Below are 19,228 nucleotides of genomic sequence, written 5' to 3' on the forward strand. Positions count from 1 at the left end.
TCAAGTTTCTTTGCAATTTTAGATGGCATAGGAAACATGGACATGAAGTAGGTAGGGAGTATGTTAAGTTAATTCATCAATAAACATTAGTCAGTTTCATTCATGATCTTATTAAATAGTTTAGTTAGTCATAATAAACCTACCTCTCCATACCTTTACACACTTCCAGTGGAATCTCATATGGTCTTAACACCTTTCCCTTCTTCATCTTATTTAGCACCTCCTTCAGTTTCACAATTCTAATTTTATGAAGGTACATTTTAACACTATTAGAGTACTAATCTCTCCCCCGTTAGCACCCTCCACATGTTTATTAATTATCTTTCAAAATAGCTTTTCCATCTTTACTACTTGATTTTCTCATCTATTACCAAGACTCTTTGATCTTCCTCTTTAATACATCTAACATGGTTTAAATCTCCGCCTTTAGTTACATTCTTTTTAACTTCTTTTCTTATTGTTTTATATTTTTCTAAGTTTTAACTATTTTTAATCTTTTGCTAATCATTATAACATGTTTGTTTTCATCTGGTTATACTTTCTACCTTGTTTTTTCCATGCCAAGTTTCTTTAGCATCTGCCATTTCCCTACTGATTCTCCCAAAAGGTCCTTTGCTACTTTATTTATGCAGTTAGCCATTTCAAGCCACATACTATTAATTTTCCCATCTAAATTGCATTTTCCTTCTGCTGTCATCCTGTCTCGAAAATATGCTAGTTTTTCTTCTCTATTTTTTTTTCCCTTGGACATCTATTTTCTTCTCTATTTCTCATTTCCATTTCCCAATGCACACATCTACCACCACTAATCTCTGTTGTGTGGTTAAGCTTCCCCTGAAATAACTTTGCAATCATTACATTCCTACTATGGCAAAGTTTAATTTGACTTACTTTTGATCTACTTTTAATCTTATTAAAGTTCATCCTTCTTTTTAAGTATGTATGTTTACTATTGCCATATTGTAAGCTATTGCAAATTTCAAAATTGTATCTTCTGTTTCATTTCTCTCCTGCACTTAAAAATGTTGATTTGGTGAAATATAATACATTGTCAATAGGTGTTGTAGCCTCTAATATTTCTTTTGTGCTTATTTTGATGTAAATTAGATTTTAAGCATAATCTGGAACCATTATATATATTTTTTTCTTTTTTACTTTTTTTTGCATTTTTTATTTGAGTGAATTGGATAATTGAGCAAACAGTTGAACTGTTCAACCTGTGACCCAGTGACTAAAGCTTCTACATCTGGTTTGTGTCTGACAAGTATGAGTGTAGGTTCTTGGCCTTTGGAATGGACAACTTGCCTAATCCAAGATTGGGAAACTTTCTCATTGATGGTCTTTTGGTGTGGTGGTGGGGATGCATCGTATTTGAGAATGTCCATCCTGGGGCAATTGTACCTCCAATTGTATGTGTTTCATGTATGTTAGCCTAATGGGCTGTCTCTCTGGTGCTTAATCAATAAACCTATTTTGATCTTGTCACTTATAGGGGGGTGGTGAAAGGAAAAGTTCTTGGTGACTGATTAGTATTTGGTAATATCTGATTGGTTTGTGATGATTAGCAGCAAAGTGTATTTGTCTTTTAATGTAGTTCACAAATAAATATGTTAGTATGCTGCACCAGTTATCTACCTTGAATTGCCTTGTCTGCTATTCAGTTATTTTCTTTCAATTGAGAAATCTGGAGCTTAACTTTTGGATAGTAATACTATACAAAGTACATTATAATAGGACTTTTATATTTTGCCTTATGGCTTCTGGAGATCTCCACTTCATGCATGGAAACATTTCATTCATAATTTCTTATTCTTGTCACTCTGCTGTAGGATGGACTGTGCAGAACTGCTATTGCACTTCTACATTTCAAAAACTTAGGTTTCTTCCTACCAAGATCAACCAGGAGGAGTTTCATTATTTACTGATATTTGCATTTTTAGGAAGAGGCATCTTTACACCATGCCATCCTTACAGTTATTACAGTTAACTGAGCATGGAAAAAGTCTTCTAGCTTCAAGGAGGTACTGCCAGTTCTTCCATCTACCAAATGTTCATTTTCTATATGAATGCCTTAGAAGTGCCACTTATTCTGCTGTCTTGCATCTTGCTTTCTAATGATTGATCTAAATGCTTAATGGAGACAAACTTCTATTTCATTTTGGGTCACTTAAATTAGATAACTTTTCTTAGGCCATGATTAATTTTATTTTACTTTTCTCTAGTATTTTCAACTTGGTGAAAGTACGAAGTACAACCCATATCTTATCCTGCTCAATCAGCCAAACCGACAAAAAATATTTGTGGAGTTTTCTCACTGTAATTTGAAAGGAACCAATCTTTTAGCAATTTATACTCTATACCTTATATTTATGTCTTCTATTTCTCCGCAATGTCCTTTGTTTTCCATATTTTAACTTTCTTTACTATGCACCTTGGAATTCTTGCAGCTTGGACTACTAATCAGGATTTTTGTCTTGTTGTTACATGGTTATGAATCTAAGTTTTAATTTTCATTCTTTATACTAGTTTATATGAGAACTGACTATCTATTTGTTTTTCTTGTCCTTTTGGATTATGTTACATGATCAGTTCAAAATGGGTGTCTTACAATTGTTGGGCATGCATGGAGACTATATTGACCCAACACTTGTGGGCCTTTTTTTTTTGTTGAATCCTTAATATCTGACTAAAGAACCTTGATGTCTTGAGATGAAATACGAGCGCGCAATTTGAATTTGAAATACTTGATAACTTAAATAATCAATCATTTGTTGTAGTTGTTTAGTGTTGTTTGCATTGATTTATGCTTCTCCATTTAATTTGTTTTCTTTTCTACCAAATATTCTATTTTTATATTAACTAAAACACATATTATTCAAAGAAAAACTTAAAAGTTAGAGTATGCCTGCTGAATCCCTGAATCCTTTTTCTCAGGCTTTTTAATACTTCATACCTTCGTTAATTTCTGACACTTATAACCATGTCCATGTGAATTGCTTTTAGATATATGAATAGAAAGGATGGTAAAACAGTATTCATGTGGCCGACTCTGTATAGTTGGGAGAAGTTATAAAAAATTATGATAATGATGATGATATATGAATATGTCATGTGATTGTATTTTGTTCAGTTGGTACCATTTTACTTCTACCAGTTGAATTAGATGAATGTAAATTCTATTTCATTTAAATGTCTTTTTTTCCAATTATGGATAATATATATTTTTTGAGACAAAGTACAGTACACACTTCCCAACTCTTTCTGCACATTGTAGAGCTCTTATAATCTTTTATTGCCAAACAGGAGAGCCTTGGCACTGACTACAGGCATCATAGTTGCTGGTGGAACAGCTGTGTACCTGCAACTACGACTGCAGAGAAGATTTACAAGTCCTGATTCTTTAGATGTTTATGTTGGACCTGTTAATAATAAAGAGAAAACAAATAAAGCAGATGGCAATGATGGTATTGTAAAGAAAACTAGGCAAAAGAAAGGAGGATTGAAATCACTTCAAGTTCTGGCTGCAATCCTTCTCTCTCGCATGGGTCAAATTGGTGCAAGGGACCTTTTAGCTTTAGTGGCTATAGTGGTATGACTTTTGTCTGAAATATATGAAAGTTGTTTTTTGTATATGGATGGGAGGGTGTTGACTTTAGGCTTTACATTACTGTTCATTTTTCAGGCACTGCGGACTGCACTGAGTAATAGGCTAGCAAAAGTTCAAGGCTTCTTATTTCGTGCTGCTTTTCTAAGACGTGTCCCATCCTTTCTACGTCTGATAATTGAAAATCTTTTCCTATGTCTCCTTCAGTCAACCCTGTTTTCCACCTCAAAGTATATTACAGGGACATTAGGTTTGCGGTTCAGGAAAATATTGACTGAGCTTATCCATTCCCATTATTTTGAGGTACTTGTGTCTGTCACCACGGTATCTCGGTTTCTCTAAATCTTTAATATTTAGAGTTTGTGCTATGTGGTTGTGATTCCTTATACTTTATTTGGTACTTATTTACATATGTCATGTACTTTTGGGTTTGAATTTTTATTCTTGCTAACTTCCTTAGTGAATGACTATTGTTTCCATTTTCCTTTTTTATTGCGTTTGCCAAAGCATTTTGTGATTAGTCCAGTTTTACTTCATCAGTCCTTTCCCCCCTTTTCTGAGATTATAATGTTTTATTGGTTGAGTGAGCAGATTTGAAAGTGTCTTTTCTGTTTCTCTTATAAAGTATCTGGGATTTGTTGGCCTTGTGAAGTGGTGTACTTTTTATTGAAAACTGTCCATTTCAAATAGCAAAACAAGCCTAATGCAATAAGATTGATACCAGGGAAAACAATAATATATTTGTCAGTGGTCTGATGCTGCAGCAGAAATCAAGTGCATTCAAGGATTTTGTGGTGATTAAATTCTGTTTTTTTGGATGGTAAATAAGGAAAATTTTCTTTGAGAAAGAGATCAGGGTAGATAGAGTGTGGAGGTAAGTATTCAAATCCTAACATAGTACATGGACAATGAAGAAAGAAAGTTGAAAACCACCATTGACAATATCAAAAGATAGACCGAAAGTTCAATCTGAAAGATCTCTCCACATCTTCAAATTCTGGATGAGTGATCCTCCCTTCTAGGATAATGTTTCAAATATCAGTACATAGTTTCCTGCAGTCCCATTTCTTTCTTTTAAGGAAGCCAAGCCACATCCATATATATCTCCAGAATACATCCACTTGAAACAAGGAATATTCTTTTGATTCTTTTTCCCTGAGACTCCACAAGCAACACATAGACAAATAAGGATCTAACAAAATGTTTTCCTTTTAGTTCCTTACAATGCAACTATACAAGGCAGGAATATTTATGCAACATCTGCTCTCATACATGGTATGGGATCCTTTGGACTGCAAATGGAGGTGAGGTGAATGTTGACGTTAGGGTGGTTGGTAAGTTGCAAGAAAGACTGAGGGTGGTGTATGATAGCCTGGCTGGCAGAGTAGGTAGAGAAAGTTGAAGATTGGGTGGGGTTAGAATGGGGAAGAGAGGGTTATGGGGGTGAGGAAGTTGAACGGAGGTCTGATGCTTTTCATGTTCCACAATAGTCAGGCAGTGGTGTGTGTACTGTTATGGAATATGAGAGATCAAAAAAGAGGTGCCTTGATCTGCAACTTGACTGGTGGCTCCCGGTGGCAGGAGAAGTGTCTGAAGGTAGATGGAGGTGGGCAGTGTGGATTGGGGTGATCAGCATACCTTTACACGCATGGAGTATTCTAACGTTTGAAGAGATAGGCAACTGGTGCAGAAGATTCTTGAAGTATGGTGACAAAAATAGACCCTGGGAAAAACTGGACATGGCGAGAATCTTGATTGAGGTTGAGGATGCCACTTTTATGTTTTATCACATATAGGTGGTTCTTAAGTTTGCAGGTGAAAGCTATGGCCTGGGAGTAATATTCGAAGGGGATGACGAAACGCTCTTAAGAGCGGGGGAGGAGGGTTTGATGGAAGAGCAGAAGAATGTAGAAGAGGAAGGAGATAAGGGAGAGGAGGGAGGAGACAGAGGTGCAGAGGCCTCAGGTAGCAGGGTATTGGAGGAGACAGAGGAAGATTGGGAGCTGAAGAGTTGGGTTGTGGGTGAAGAGGAAGAAGAAAAAGGATGAAGTGGCAGGGGAGAAAGTAAGAGTTGGATGGGTGGAAATCATGAGTTCAAGTGGATGGGTGGGAGATGTCCACGTGGAGGAGGAGAGTTTTAAGAAGATAGAAGATCAAGGGTTGGGTGAAATTAGATTGGGGGCAGAGAAAATACAAATGGTAGGAGGTTTTCACACAAAGGAAATTAGGTGTGGGGCACCACTACTTCAAGAAATTAGTAAGGAGTTTAAAAAAGCAAACTGACACAAGTGGTTGTGGGTGTTAAGGGGTATTTTTGGGAAAGAAAGGTTGGGGCTGATCGGTTGGAGAAGCGAGAGAGACAGAAAGTAAAAATCAGGTCTGAGAGCTCAATGGATGGAAGATTGCGTTGTTGGATCGCAGTGAAGCAAAGCAATATGAGGAGACCAACTTACACACAGATGACCGTTAACTGAAAAGAAAGTTGGTGCTTGAAGAGGAAGTGGTTGCTCAACTCTACAGTTTTAACCAAGACCAGGAAGGCATCTCTTTGATCCAGATTGTGTTGCTGACTGCGGTCCAGTGTCCAAAACCTGTTATTGATAGTGGGAGAAGAGTCTCAAGGACTGCAGAAACTAAAGATAGGGAGACTAGTCTAGTGAAGTTTACAGTGACGGCAAGAAGAACGAAAAAGTTTGTGACTGGTTCAAGATCATTAGAGATCATTCCCCGTCTGAATGCTGAGTTGAGTTTGAATTTCTTGTTCTCTTCAAAGACATTGGAAGAAGTCAATAAGATAAGGGAGGAGGGAATCAGAGCTGAAGAGAAGGGTGAAAGGAGAAACATAAGAAAAAGAAAGCTTCCTAACTTGGAATAAAGTTGTGGATAGCAAAGAAGAGTTTACAGCAGAAAAAAGAAGAATAAATTATCAAGGAAATCATGAAGATGGGGCTGATAAGGGGAAGTGTGAGAGCGAGAGGTCTTGGGGGATGGGGTAAAGGAGGGGGGGTGAGGCAGTTGAGGGCCTTGAGGGGGAGGAGGTTTCAAATGAGAGGTTTAGGGGAGAAAGGGTGGACATTGAGAAGCTAGTGGAGAGACAGGTGGAGGTGGGTAAATCTCTTGGTTTATTTATTTATTTTTTTTTGGGAGTGGTGAGAGTGGTTAAAAGGGCAATTGAGCAGTTTGAAAGTAGCAGAAGAGAAGAAAAAATAAGAAAAAAAGTCTTAGGGGAGGGGGTGTGGAGTGGGAGGAAGAAGAGAGGGAAGATGATTTGGTAGAAGAAGAGCGAAGGGGCTGTTTGAAGAAAAAGATAGGAGGGATAGTGGAGGTTGAGACTGAAACGGGACTGTTATCCTGGAATTGTGGGAGTCTTAGAAACGGAAGGAGGTGTTAGTAAGGAGTTTGGTGAGAAAGTTCATACCTGCAGTCCTCATGGCCAGGAATTAGAGGAGGTAAGATGGCCAGAATAAGTAGGATCTGTCTTCAATTTTCCGTTTGCTGGAATACTAGGAAAGGAATTGAAGATGTTTTGAAGACAAGTTATGGAGGCTGGACAAGTTGGTCGTGGCTGATGGCAAATCTGTTGCTGATTGGGTTTTGATGTTGCTTGAATTTTCAAAGGTCAAGAGAGAGGCCTAGGGGGGAGTTTATGGGAGGTGGTGGGATTGCAAAATTGTATTATGAAAGATTAAGGATGTTTAGTTTTACTTGTTTTTGTTGTTAGGCGTTGTCTTAAAACCTACTCAGATTTTTTTTTTTCTTTTGAACGGAATTTTACTTGTCGAAAAAAAAAACATCTGAACAACTTGATAATGGAGGAAAAATGTCTTTCTTCTCCTGATAATTCACACCGTATTCATTATTCAGAGTTTTGGGAATCTTAACATATAAGATGAATGATAGTCTAAAGTTTGCCCCTCATCAAGGCCTGGAACTCTATATTCCTAGACATGTTTTAGATACCTTTTTTTCCCTTTCTCTCATGACCCCTTGCTTAGCAAGGGAATCAGCTATGCCATTTGCACTCCTCACCCAGTTGACTTCAACATTTAGGTCCTTAACAATACTTCCCACTTTCCTAAAAGAAAGTCTAAGATTCCACGAAATATGACTGTTACAAATTTTTTTATTGATCAGAAAATATGACTGTTACATCTTTCTTTTGATCAGAAAATATGACTGTTACATCTTTTTTTTTTGATCAGAAAATATGACTGTTACATCTTGCCCATCAGATAATTAGCTTTGCTAGTTGAAGTCCTTCCAACAATGCCATCGATTCAGCTTTCAAAGAGTTTTGTAATAGGCCTTGAATATAAGGCCATTACCCTGCTTGTAGAGTTTTTGAAGACACCTCCTATACTTGCCAATCCCGGATTGCCCATCGAGCTTCCATCAAAGTTAGTTTTACTTTGTTGCCTTCTAGAGGTTTCCAATCCATCCTTATCATTTCTAGAAGAACGTGCCACCTCCATCCAAGTTCTTATTATTTCACTCATAGAGAAGACCTGAAAGCTTTTTATCGTCTTTACACAATGTGCAACCTTTATCTTTATGTTGTCTATTACCTCCTCCATTGATCTACTTTTCCCATTGAAGATTCTCCCATTTCTCTCTTCCTATACTACCCAAACCACTGCTGCCTTTACTGTTTTCCACAATATCCTTCCTCTTTTATTTTGTTGCCTCAAGAAATTAGGATTGAAAATACCAACCATGTCTTGTGGGGGATCCCATTAGCAACCAAACAATGAACAGAATGACTCGTGGGTACAATGCACAAAAGAGTAGGAGATTAATAAATTGGATAAGGTTTCACCACCGGCCTTGCATAGAAAGCATGTACGAGGAGATAGGCAAAAATTATCCATTCTTCTCTGCAACATATCACAAGTATTTATCTTTCCAAGGAAATTTCCCAATAGAAAGCTTGAATCTTAGGTGGAACAGGCTTACTCCAAATCTCTTTCACTGGGAAGTTTATCCTGAGGAATTAGATAGAATTAAGTTTTTGAAAAAGAAGGCACAAGTGGTGTATGCCAGCCTTAGTTAGAGCTCTGTTAGAGGAATGACATATTTAGGGACTATCTAAAAAAGGAAAGTTACGCTGGAATTCCATCCCTTTGGCAATGCTGTGGGCTGTGTGGTCAGAAAGGAACAATAGGATTTTTGAAAAAAAAATCTTCTTCTGAAGCCGAGGTCATTAACTTGGCAATAGAGGTTTTGAAAAGTTGGATGTCCATACATATTGTTTTCGAAGATAGTATTTCTGATTATACTTTTTTAAGGATAACAAAATGAAATAAACCAAACTTCTTCTTGTGGGGTTAAGCTTCAACTACACATTCGGCATGGTTGTCGACATGGCCGTCGATCAACAACTAGCGCCCTCTTTCGTCGGTGCTTGCGACCGATGATAGAAGACGATTTTGACCAATGGCAACCGGAGACCCCATTGACGTCCTAACAACTTTCAGAGGTCTCGAGATTTTTGGAAGCTGAGGCTTACGTAGAGGCAAGGGGGATTTTCGGATCTTTCTTTAGTGGATGACAAGTGGAGGAATTTGCGTGAAGGCAAACCGCAACTCTATCTTTTTGGAAGTAGACAACAAGAGCGTAAAGGAGAGATCGAGCTTCCTACAAACTTGTTTGATAGGAACCTTCGATTGAAAGGGTTTTGAGGTGGACGAAGTCCAAGTCTGGGCATCCAAAGTGTGGAAGTGTCTGTAGGGGGTTGATGTGAGGTGCCTTGATGGTGAAAAGTGGCTGTTCTTCCTGCCCTCAAAGGAAGATGCTCGGAAAATACTTAACACTGGTGCGGGGTGTTGTAAAGGAGCCCTGCTCCATTTAGAACCTTGGATAGAGTCTATCAGAACTTGGCAGAAGGAGGAAGACATTGGGGGTTACATTTGGGTAAGGATCTTCGGATTGCCACTATAATTGTGGAGTATTGAAGTCGTCCAAAAAATAGGAGATCTTTGCGGATGTTTTTTGGAATTAGATGACTCTAGAGCTTATAGAGAGTCTTTTGAATGCATCAGATTAAAAATGAAAACCCCATCGGATGGTAAATGCAGTGGTTGGGAAGGAGATGCTTGAAGTGACTATCTGACTAGAGATAAAAACAGAATAAATGAAAATCCCATCATACTTCAAAGCAGTGGTCCCAATAGGTCTTGACCTAATACAAAAGTTGTTAGTAGGTTAGACTAGTGAAGAAGACGTTAGATAGACCTTTGGTGGAGGCTTCAAAGGAGGGGGACATGGGGGCTCCTTCTAATGACCAAAAGGATGACGTGCAAGAGTTAACCTCGATCACTAGAAGTGAGGATGAAGGGGGATGGGAGCTAGTCAAAAGGAGGAAAGGTAGAAGAGGAAATCAGAAATGTATATTTCAAAATAAATTGAACGGTTAGGGTGAAATTGTATCTGACAAAGGGAGGCAGAGGTTAGGATTTTTCAAATTTCAAATTTCTCTTAGTCGGACTTGGATGATGTGGAAGTAGTGGACAAATTAGTTGAGGTGGTGGTGGGCCGCCTTAAAAAACGAACAAAAGAGTTGTTTGTGGGCCTTAAAGGCCCCTGACTTTCTTTCTTAAAAAGAGAAAAGAATCACATCAAGCCCATAGGGATCTGGGCACATTACGCATCAAAAGCCCAGTTAAGGATAAACACCCTTGTTTCAGGTATCAGCAGGTAGAGGGCAAAGGCAATGGCAAAGCCCTGTTTGAAGATTCGACCTCCTCTTCTTCTGAGTTCGAAGCTTCAATCGGAGGAGAACGATCAAGCTACTCTGATACTTGGAGCGAAGACGACTAATGGGATAGTGAGAGGGAGGAAGAGCATCAAGTCGAGGAAGAGTTTTCTCTCTCAGGTCACTCGAGAGACGGATTAAGGGCTCGTTCACAGCCTCCAAAAGAGAGTGGGTTAGGAGGAAAGGAAGTAGAAGCTGTGGCAACTCTTTCACCGGGTTCACCCATGGAAGCTGCACCATTGTCGGCTAATATGGAAAAGGTAAGACACCTAGAAGTTTCAGTTACAAGCTCTTCGACGGGAACAGAAAGGCAGGGGAGCTGACATTATACGTTCCAGTAACTTCTGACTTTGGCAAGAAGGAAGATTTTCCTCCCTTGGCGCAAGCCCAATTGCAGACAGTGCCAGAATCTTTAGCAGTAGTTCTGCCAGACAATAAACCTCAGCGGACACAGCCACAACAGGTAAATCTGAGGTATTTAGATGATAATGAAATTTCCAATTGGGTCATGTATAAGTTTCTCGGTTTTGTGGTGTTTTTGGGGGTCTCTTCCAAAGGGCTTGAAGAAGAAACAAAAGCCTTACTGGTGGTCATTGAAAACAGATTTTTGATGGAAAAGGGGAAGAAAAATAGGAGACAATCGAAAGAGTTACTGAAGCTTGCTTGGGGTTTAATTGACAGTGCTGGAAGTGCGAGAGAAGCAATAAATCTCCAAGAAACTAGCATATGGAAAAACTAAAATTAATTTTGTGGTATGTCCGAGGCCTCGGTTCAGGCAGAAGAAGATTAGTAATTGGGGTTTTTTTAAAGGAATGGAAACCTGATTTTCCTTTTCTTCAGGAAACTAAACTCCTTCAAAGTGGTGACAAGTATTTGGGGTTTTGAACCTTGTGATTGGATTGAAATCCCAGCAGTTAACACTGCTGGAGGGGTTGCACTAATCTGGGACTATAGTTCTTTCAAGTTGATAGATAAGCAAGTTGGGGCTTTTTCTATTTCTGCGAAATTTCTTTGGGAGGCAAACAATATGCAGTTTACAGTGACGGGTGTGTGGGCCAGTAGATTCTAGTTTGAAGGAAGAATTGTGAGAAGAATTAGACCGTGTCACGATGTTGTTCTCATAGCCAATGAGTTGATTGATTCAAGAAGTGGGAGGAGTGGGCTGGTCTGTAAAATAGACATACAGAAAGGCTTATGACCATGTCAACTGTGCCTTTTTAGATTATTTGTTGATGAGAATGCACTTTGGCTCTAAGTGGAGAAGTTGGATGAAAGTCTGCATAATTACCCCAAGATTCTCTGTCCTAATTAATGGTTCAGCAAGAGGTAACTTCAACTGTTTGAGAGGTTTGAGGTAAGGGGATCCCTTGTCACCACTGCTATTTCAATTAGTAATGGAAGGTCTTGGTAGAATGGTTGATAGGGCTGCAGAGCTAGAGATGTTGGAGGGTTTTGAAGTGAGAACTAATGGCACAAAAATTCCCATTCTGCAATATGCAGATGTCACACTCTTTTTCTGCAGTGTTTTAGAGGACCAAATCATTAACCTGAAACATCTTCTGTTCTGGTTCGAGATAGTATCAGGCCTAATGGTAAACCTAACAAAAAGTGAAATGATAGCTGTTGGAGTATAAAAAGTCTGATTTCTAAGTTGGAGGATGATGGGGTGTCTATTACTTAGCAAGATGAGATTTCTAGGGCCTTTGTGGAGCACTTTAAGTCTATATTTAGAAGGCCCTTAAACCAGAGAATCTGGATAGAAGGTTTGGATTGGCCAAAATTGTCTGAGGAGACTAAGAAGTGGCTTGAAAGCTCCAGGACTGGATGGATTTACTATTGGCTTTTTACCAAGACTGTTGGGAGATACTAAAGTTGGATATCATTAAAATTTGCAATGAATTTTTCTAGAAGGGGGTGATAAATCCGGGGCTGAACTCAACTTTTATTGTTTTGGTCCCAAAGAAAGTTGGAGCAAGTCACCCAAGAGTCTGTAGGCTTATTAGTTTGGTTAATAGTCTGTATAAAATTATTGCTAAGGTCATGTCTAAAAGATTTAGAGAGGTGCTTCCGGATTTAATATTATAGAATCAAGGGCATTTGTGGGAAACAAACAAATTGTGGATCAAATTTTAATTGCCAATGAGTGTGTGGAAGTCTGAGGAGAACAAGAAAAAAAGGGATTATGTGCAAGTTGAACTTATAAAAGGCTTATGACATGGTTGGTTGGTCTTTTTTAATGCACGTGATGGATTGTTTTGGCTTTGGGGAGAAATGGTGTAAATGGATTTTGGGTTGTATTGAGACTTCACATTATTCCATCTTGATGAATGGAACTATAGTGGATCACTTCCTATTTTTTAGGGGAGTTAGACAAGGGGCCCTCTCTCCTTTCCTTTTTACCCTGATTGTAGAAGTTTTGGGGAGGTTAATTGAGAGAGTAGATTCTAGAAGTCTTGTGAGGGGGTGGAGGGTTGGAAAAGATAATATTCCTATCACCCACTTGTAGTTTGCTGATGATACAATTCTATTTTGTGAAGGGGAGGATGTGAGGTGGGTCAGAAATATGAAGTTGGTGATTCAATTGTTTGAAAAAATGTTAAAGATGAAGGTGAATTTTGAGAAGTGCCTTGTGGTGGGGATCAATATGGAGGAGAGAGCTATAATGGAGAGGGCTGAAGCTTTGGGATGTGTGGTGTCTCAATGGCCTATGAATTATTCGGGGATGCCTCTAGGGGATAATCCGAGGAAAGGTACGTTTTGGTGCCTTGTAATTTATAGGTTCACTAAGAAATTAGCCTCTTGGAAGAAGAATTACTTATCTCTGGGTGGCAGAATCACCTTGATTAGGATAAGTAGGCAGGATCACCTACATTGGCCAGCTTGCCAGTGTATTACTTATTAGTTTTTAGGATCCTGGTTAAGATAAGTAGCGTTTTGGAAAAGTTGATGAGGGACTTCTTGTGGGAACTAGGGGAGGAGAGGAAGGATCACAAGGTGAATTGGGAACTGGTCTCTAAAAGTAGGGCTGATGGAGGTTTTGGGTGAGCTGCTTCCTCCAAGGATTTGAGCTTTTTGTTGGGAAGCCTTCTTGGAGAGATGTAATACTTGTGACTTACACCAAAGAAAAAGGCTTTTTTCGTGCTTGTCTCCAAATTGGTGCGTTCTTTGCAAGGCTAGTGGTTAAAGCTCTTGCCACTTATTAATTTCTTGCCCCTTTGCTGCTGGTATTTGGGACTAGTTTCTTTCTATATTTAGTTGCAGGTGGATTCCACTGCAAGATATTCAAAGCTTGTTTAGCTCTTCTTTCCTCAGGTGGCCAAAGAAAAGGGGAAGGATTATGCGGAGGTGTGTGAGGGCTGCTATTTGCTGGGCTCTATGGGATTAAAGGAAATCCAGAACATTTTCTGAAAGTGAAAGAAATAAAGAAGGTATTATTGAAGTAATAACAGTTAGGGTGGTGCATTGGTTAAAACCTTTGGACCTATTTGATGATGTTTCTACGGGTATGTTGCTGAACAGCTGGATGGAGGTGGGATATTCTGTTCCTGCTTGTTTTTCTGCTTGTCCTGTGTGGTCACCACCAGGCTATGGTTTTATAAAGTTAAATTTTGTGAGGGCAATCCAGGTCCTTCAGGTGCAGGAGGTGTCTTCAGAGATGAGAATGGGGAGGTGATTGCAATGTATTCAGGTCCCAGTGGGGTTAGGGACTCTCTTAGAGCTGAGGTCTATGCTGTACTGGATGGTATAGGAAAAACCAAGGAACTGAATATGCAAAAGCTAGTTGCATATTGATACAAAAAAACGCTACTCATCTTGTTATTGATACAAAAAATTCCTTGATTTGAACATCACTTTGCAAGAAAAGCACCCAATCTTTTTCTAAGCACTGTGCATGTTAATTCTTCATGGGCTTTCTTTCCCAACATCAATTATTTGCACCCCATTTATCTAAACTTTGTCCCCTAATTTGAATTTTTTATACAGGATTCTTTCCTAGATCCACCGAGTTTTCTGGATGAAAACGTCTCTTACTTTGATATGGACCACAACTGGGTTGTTTTGTCTATTAATTTTCTTTTTTTTTCTCAATTCTGTAGGACATTGCTAAATAAGTTGAGATATGGCACCATCCATAATTTTGTGTTAAATAGTCTGAAATGTTTTATGGTTGGTTCTTGATAAATAGCTTATAGTTTGTCTTTGTATTTCAGAATATGGCGTACTACAAAATTTCACATGTTGATGGTCGAATTACAAATCCTGAACAGCGAATAGCAAGTGATATACCAAGGTTCTGTTCAGAGTTGAGTGACCTCATACAAGAGGATCTTATAGCAGTTACTGATGGCTTGCTGTATACTTGGCGTCTGTGTTCTTATGCAAGCTCAAAATATGTTTTCTGGATACTGGTACTTATTCCTCCATGAATCCAGTAATTCTTAATGCTTAGATGTTTAGATCCATTTTCTCACTTTAGGATGCTGGGTTCATTTTTTTTCTTTTATTATTATAATTTTTTTTTGATAATTTAGTAATTTTTTATTGCACCCATATGACATTTTAGTTTGGTATCATGCTCTCTTTCCTGTTCAGGCTTATGTAACAGGGGCAGGAGCTATGATTGGAAACTTCTCTCCTGCATTTGGAAAACTTATGTCCAAAGAGCAGCAACTGGAAGGTGAGTATCGACAACTTCATTCACGGTTGAGGACACATGCAGAGAGCATAGCATTTTATGGAGGAGAGAATAGGGAAGAATCTCATATTCAACAGAAGTTCAAGACTCTTGTTAGGCACATGAAGCATGTTCTTCATGACCATTGGTGGTTTGGCATGATTCAAGATTTCCTGTTGAAGTATCTTGGTGCAACAGTAGCTGTAGTTCTGATTATTGAGCCCTTCTTTGCTGGCAATCTCAGACCTGATTCATCAACTTTAGGACGAGCTGAGATGTTAAGCAATCTGAGATATCATACAAGTGTTATAATATCCTTGTTTCAGTCACTGGGGACTCTTTCTATAAGTTCAAGACGGCTAAATCGCCTCAGGTTATTCCATGATCCATTATTGGTTTGTTCATGTTATCAGAAGGGTGTAAAAGGATCTCATTTGAACTTAAGCCCGTCTTGATGATCTTAACCTTAAAAGAAGTGTTATTATTGTTTACTATGACAGACACTGGAAAAACACAGCATGCCCAATTTTTTCGTTCATTTCTCAAACAATTTGTGAAATTAAACTTAGATCTACTTTTTTTTTTTTGATCAATAAACTTAGATCTACTTATTTTTGAGATATAATGGTATTTTCACAATTTCACTGTGAAGGCAAATTGTTGCAGGTCTTGGGTTATTTTAAATTCTAGAACAAATTCATTATCTCTTTTTTATTATTCATTTTTTTTTCGGTATTTGCTTTTAATTCTCCAGGAGGTTTACTGTAACTGGTAATTGCTAAGTTCTGGTCACTGATTAGTATTTGGTAATATCTGATTGGTTTGGGATGAGTAGCAGCAAAGTGTATTTGTCTTTTAATGTAGTTCACAAATAAGTATGTTTTATACTGCATTAGTTATCTGCCTTGAATCACCTTGTCTGATATTCGGTTATTTTCTTTGAATTGAGAAAACTGGATCTTAGCTTTTGGATAGTAATACTAAACAAAGTACACTATAATAGGGGCTGTTATATTTTGCCTTCTGGCTTGAAGGAATAGGGAAGTTAAGTCATAAAAGTGTAATTTTCTTTTAATGTAGTTCAGAAATAAGTGTGTTAGTATAAAGTCATGAAACCATGGAACAAAACCAAGGATAAACTCATGAAACTGTTGCACAACTTTAGGAACCTCATTGCAAGAATAAAGCAAATAAATCCATGTGTAGTTGGAAAAATCATCCACAAGTATTATAAAATATCTGTAACCACCCATTTCAAGAAAAATGCATAACGCTAAAAGGAAATTGAAATCTTTTATTACATAAGGAATAACAGGTACAATGCTTTGAAAGTTGACATGACTCAATGAAGAGTTGACAAATTTATATTCTATAAATAATTTTGGAAGCTGTCGTTGCAGTCTGCAAGTGATTTATTAGCTGACAATACTTCCCAACCTCTGCTTTCGTCGTTGCTAACTGCTCCATAGTTGATCTCTTGTCACCTTCAGTTATTGCTGCTACATTTGCATTCCCAGTCTTGTTCTTGAATTGAGCTGGAAAGAGATGAGGGTGCAACTTCCAGCAAGTCTCCTTTTGTTTTGTTGAGTAATAGTGAAATTTTATTAATTTAGAACCTGATTTAGAATTGTAATTTCATACAACATCCCATGGAAAGGTGCGAGCTGCAGCCTCTCCCTATAGCTTACAAGTTACAAGTAAGCTAGGAATAAATTGAAAGAATCACAGATGGGCCCAAAACAGTGCTTCCCTGTTTGCCCCTTGCTTGGCAAATATATCAGCCAATTGAATTTCTTAATTTCATTTTTGTAGCACCATATAGTATCCTTCGGGTTTTTCAATCAACCCGCCCCACCTTTGAATCCCCTTCAATGGTTAGCTGCTCTACCCCCAATTGTATTGCAAATTGCACCCCTCGTACAGCAGCTAATAACTCTGCCCTAACAGAATCTCTGAATCTGAACAGACCCAGGTAGAGCAGAACAGCCTCTCCAATCTCATTTCTCAGAGCGCCCCCCATTCCAGAACCCTGGATTACCCAAGCTAGAAATAGAGGGTGCTCTGTTTCTAGGTTAGAACGAAAGAGGTTCTCGTTAGCTCGACTGGAGGAAGTTTTGGTAGACTTAAAGCTGTTTGATAATTGCTGGTTGGGTGTTTTGTTAATTCTAGAGGAAGTTTTTGTTAATTCTGAACCAGCTGTTAGATAATTGCTGAGGAGATTTAACGCAGGGTTCTTTCTTTTCACCTTCAGCAGTGAGAAAGAAGCTCCTGACATCCCTGATTGTGAACAAAATTAGTTTTCCAGATTTAATGCTGGGGAGATGGAACCCTCTAGTTGGATCACTGAGGAATGTGGGGTTGTTGATCTTTGTCTGGATAAACGTCTTTGGCATTCCTATATTGACTTTTCTCAAAAAAAGAGGTACATGGGAATGCCAAAGACATTCTTAAGAGACAAAGAGGGAGGGCCTTGGCGATTAAGTCACTATCTTGAAGAGGCCAGTGACTATTTGGACTGCCTAAATGTAAAGTTAGTTTGGATTCCAAGGGAATACAATCATACAGTAGATGGCTTAGGTAAATGTGGAGTGCTCTTAGAGTAACTTTATAGTGACAAGCTTCCTCTGTAATTTACAGGGGTTCTTCCCCTGCTTTGTACATCTTCCCATGTACCTCTTTTTTATCAATGAATCTTGGTTAGCTTTTCTCAAAAAAAAAAAATCCTATACATGCTTGGTGCTTCCAAACATTTAGAGATGTTGAGGACGTACGCATGAAGTTCAGGTTTATAGATTCAAGAACCATCGAGTGGAAGAACTTAGTTTGTGCGTGGATTTTAATTGATATGAAGGAAATTCATCTTGTTCCAGTTTCTTTGCTGCTGTGATTTTTGATGGCGAATTCTTTGACTTAAGAGTGGTGGTAGAAGGAATGCACCCTGGTGGTTGGTGGGGTGATTTTTTCTCCAGGAAGGAGGGGGGGTGGTTCTTAGTCTTTGGATGGTTCAAACAAGAAGCTGAAGAGGCTAGTAGCAGAGGAAAGGCAGGAGGTTGAAGACAAGGGTGATCTGGGAATAAAAAGAATTAAATGATGATAGCTGGGTCGACTTGAGTGTTTTTGACTCTTCAAACTTTAGAAAGGTAAAGAGGGGAAAGCTGGGGAAGGTTCTGAGAAAGGGTGAAGAAGTGGAGCCCAATCGAAAGAAAAGGCAAGGGCTAGCTACACACGCGATTTATTAACTATTGATGACTCAGGAAGGATAATGGATGAGGGACATGTTGCAGACCAAGAGGAAAAAGAAAAAGGGTCTGATGAGGGAGTTGAAAGGTCTTTTTCATTGTGCATAGAATGGGTGACTTCCAATGAGAATGGAGTGGCAAAAGGAAGAATTTCGTCCTGCTCAAGTTAAAGATCAATAGAAAGCATGTAGTGAAGTTCAAATGTTCAAAGGTTGGTAGTAGGAAGGGTTCAATTAATTCAGGTGGAGGATAAGCCGGTGATTTAAAGGCACGGTTCAAGTGTGCCTAGGAGCACAAGTGAGGCACATAGGGTATGTGCCTCACCTAGGCCCTATTTTCAGCCCTTTCAAAAGGTGCACACTTGGTGCAATGTAATATGTTTTACATTGAGGAAAAAAGAGATTGTGGGTTTTACATGCTTAAAAGTTTTTACATGTTTGATTTTATTTTTAAATTTTCATTTGGATATGCTTTACATGTTATGTTTTTGTATTTTAATATCAGATAATAGGTTTTTTAAAACATTTATTTTAAAATTTAAGTTTATATTTTTTTCTAATATTATGTTTAATATTTCTTGATTTTTTGTGCATATATTTTGAATCTTTGGCATTTTTTGAATTTTTAACATTTCTTTTTGTATTTTTGCACCTTGCTTCAAAAAGGCATGTGCCTCGCCTTGTGCCTTGCACCTCGGGTTCAAATTTCCACTTGTGCCTTGCACTTTTAAAACACTGGGACAAGCTTCGTATAAGGAACACCTCAGGCACAAATTTCCCCTTGCGCCTTGTGCTTTTAAAACACTGGGATAAGCTTTGAATAAGTGGCAAGAGGGGTGATACAGTGGAAGAAGAAGAATAATGTGAATCTTGCCAAGGTTTATGCTTATTGTGATGCGGAGCGAAGTCCTAACATAAGCGTGGAAGATCTTGTTGGCGGTGTTTGGAAAAAGGGCGACC

General features: G+C 38.5%; 1 protein-coding gene across 5 annotated transcripts in view; it reads left to right on the top strand.

Annotated features, from left to right (window-relative positions):
• ABCD1 (peroxisomal ABC transporter 1) overlaps nt 1-19,228 on the top strand; it is a 97,789-nt gene that overhangs the window by 4,949 nt on the left and 73,612 nt on the right. For all 5 annotated transcript variants that reach the window (XR_016113089.1, XM_088985368.1, XM_088985367.1 and 2 more), the window contains 5 exons: nt 1,830-2,021; nt 3,304-3,589; nt 3,683-3,907; nt 14,567-14,764; nt 14,949-15,403. Coding sequence is in view for 4 of the 5 variants with exons in the window: in XM_088985368.1 (XP_088841494.1) it covers nt 1,960-2,021; nt 3,304-3,589; nt 3,683-3,907; nt 14,567-14,764; nt 14,949-15,403 (1,226 nt within the window). In the remaining variant the exon portion in view is untranslated. The remainder of the gene's footprint in view (nt 1-1,829; nt 2,022-3,303; nt 3,590-3,682; nt 3,908-14,566; nt 14,765-14,948; nt 15,404-19,228) is intronic.

This window comes from Nelumbo lutea, chromosome 4, assembly GCF_056320005.1.
Source record: "Nelumbo lutea isolate HS-2025 chromosome 4, American lotus-T2T, whole genome shotgun sequence".
Classification (NCBI taxonomy): Eukaryota; Viridiplantae; Streptophyta; class Magnoliopsida; order Proteales; family Nelumbonaceae; genus Nelumbo; species Nelumbo lutea.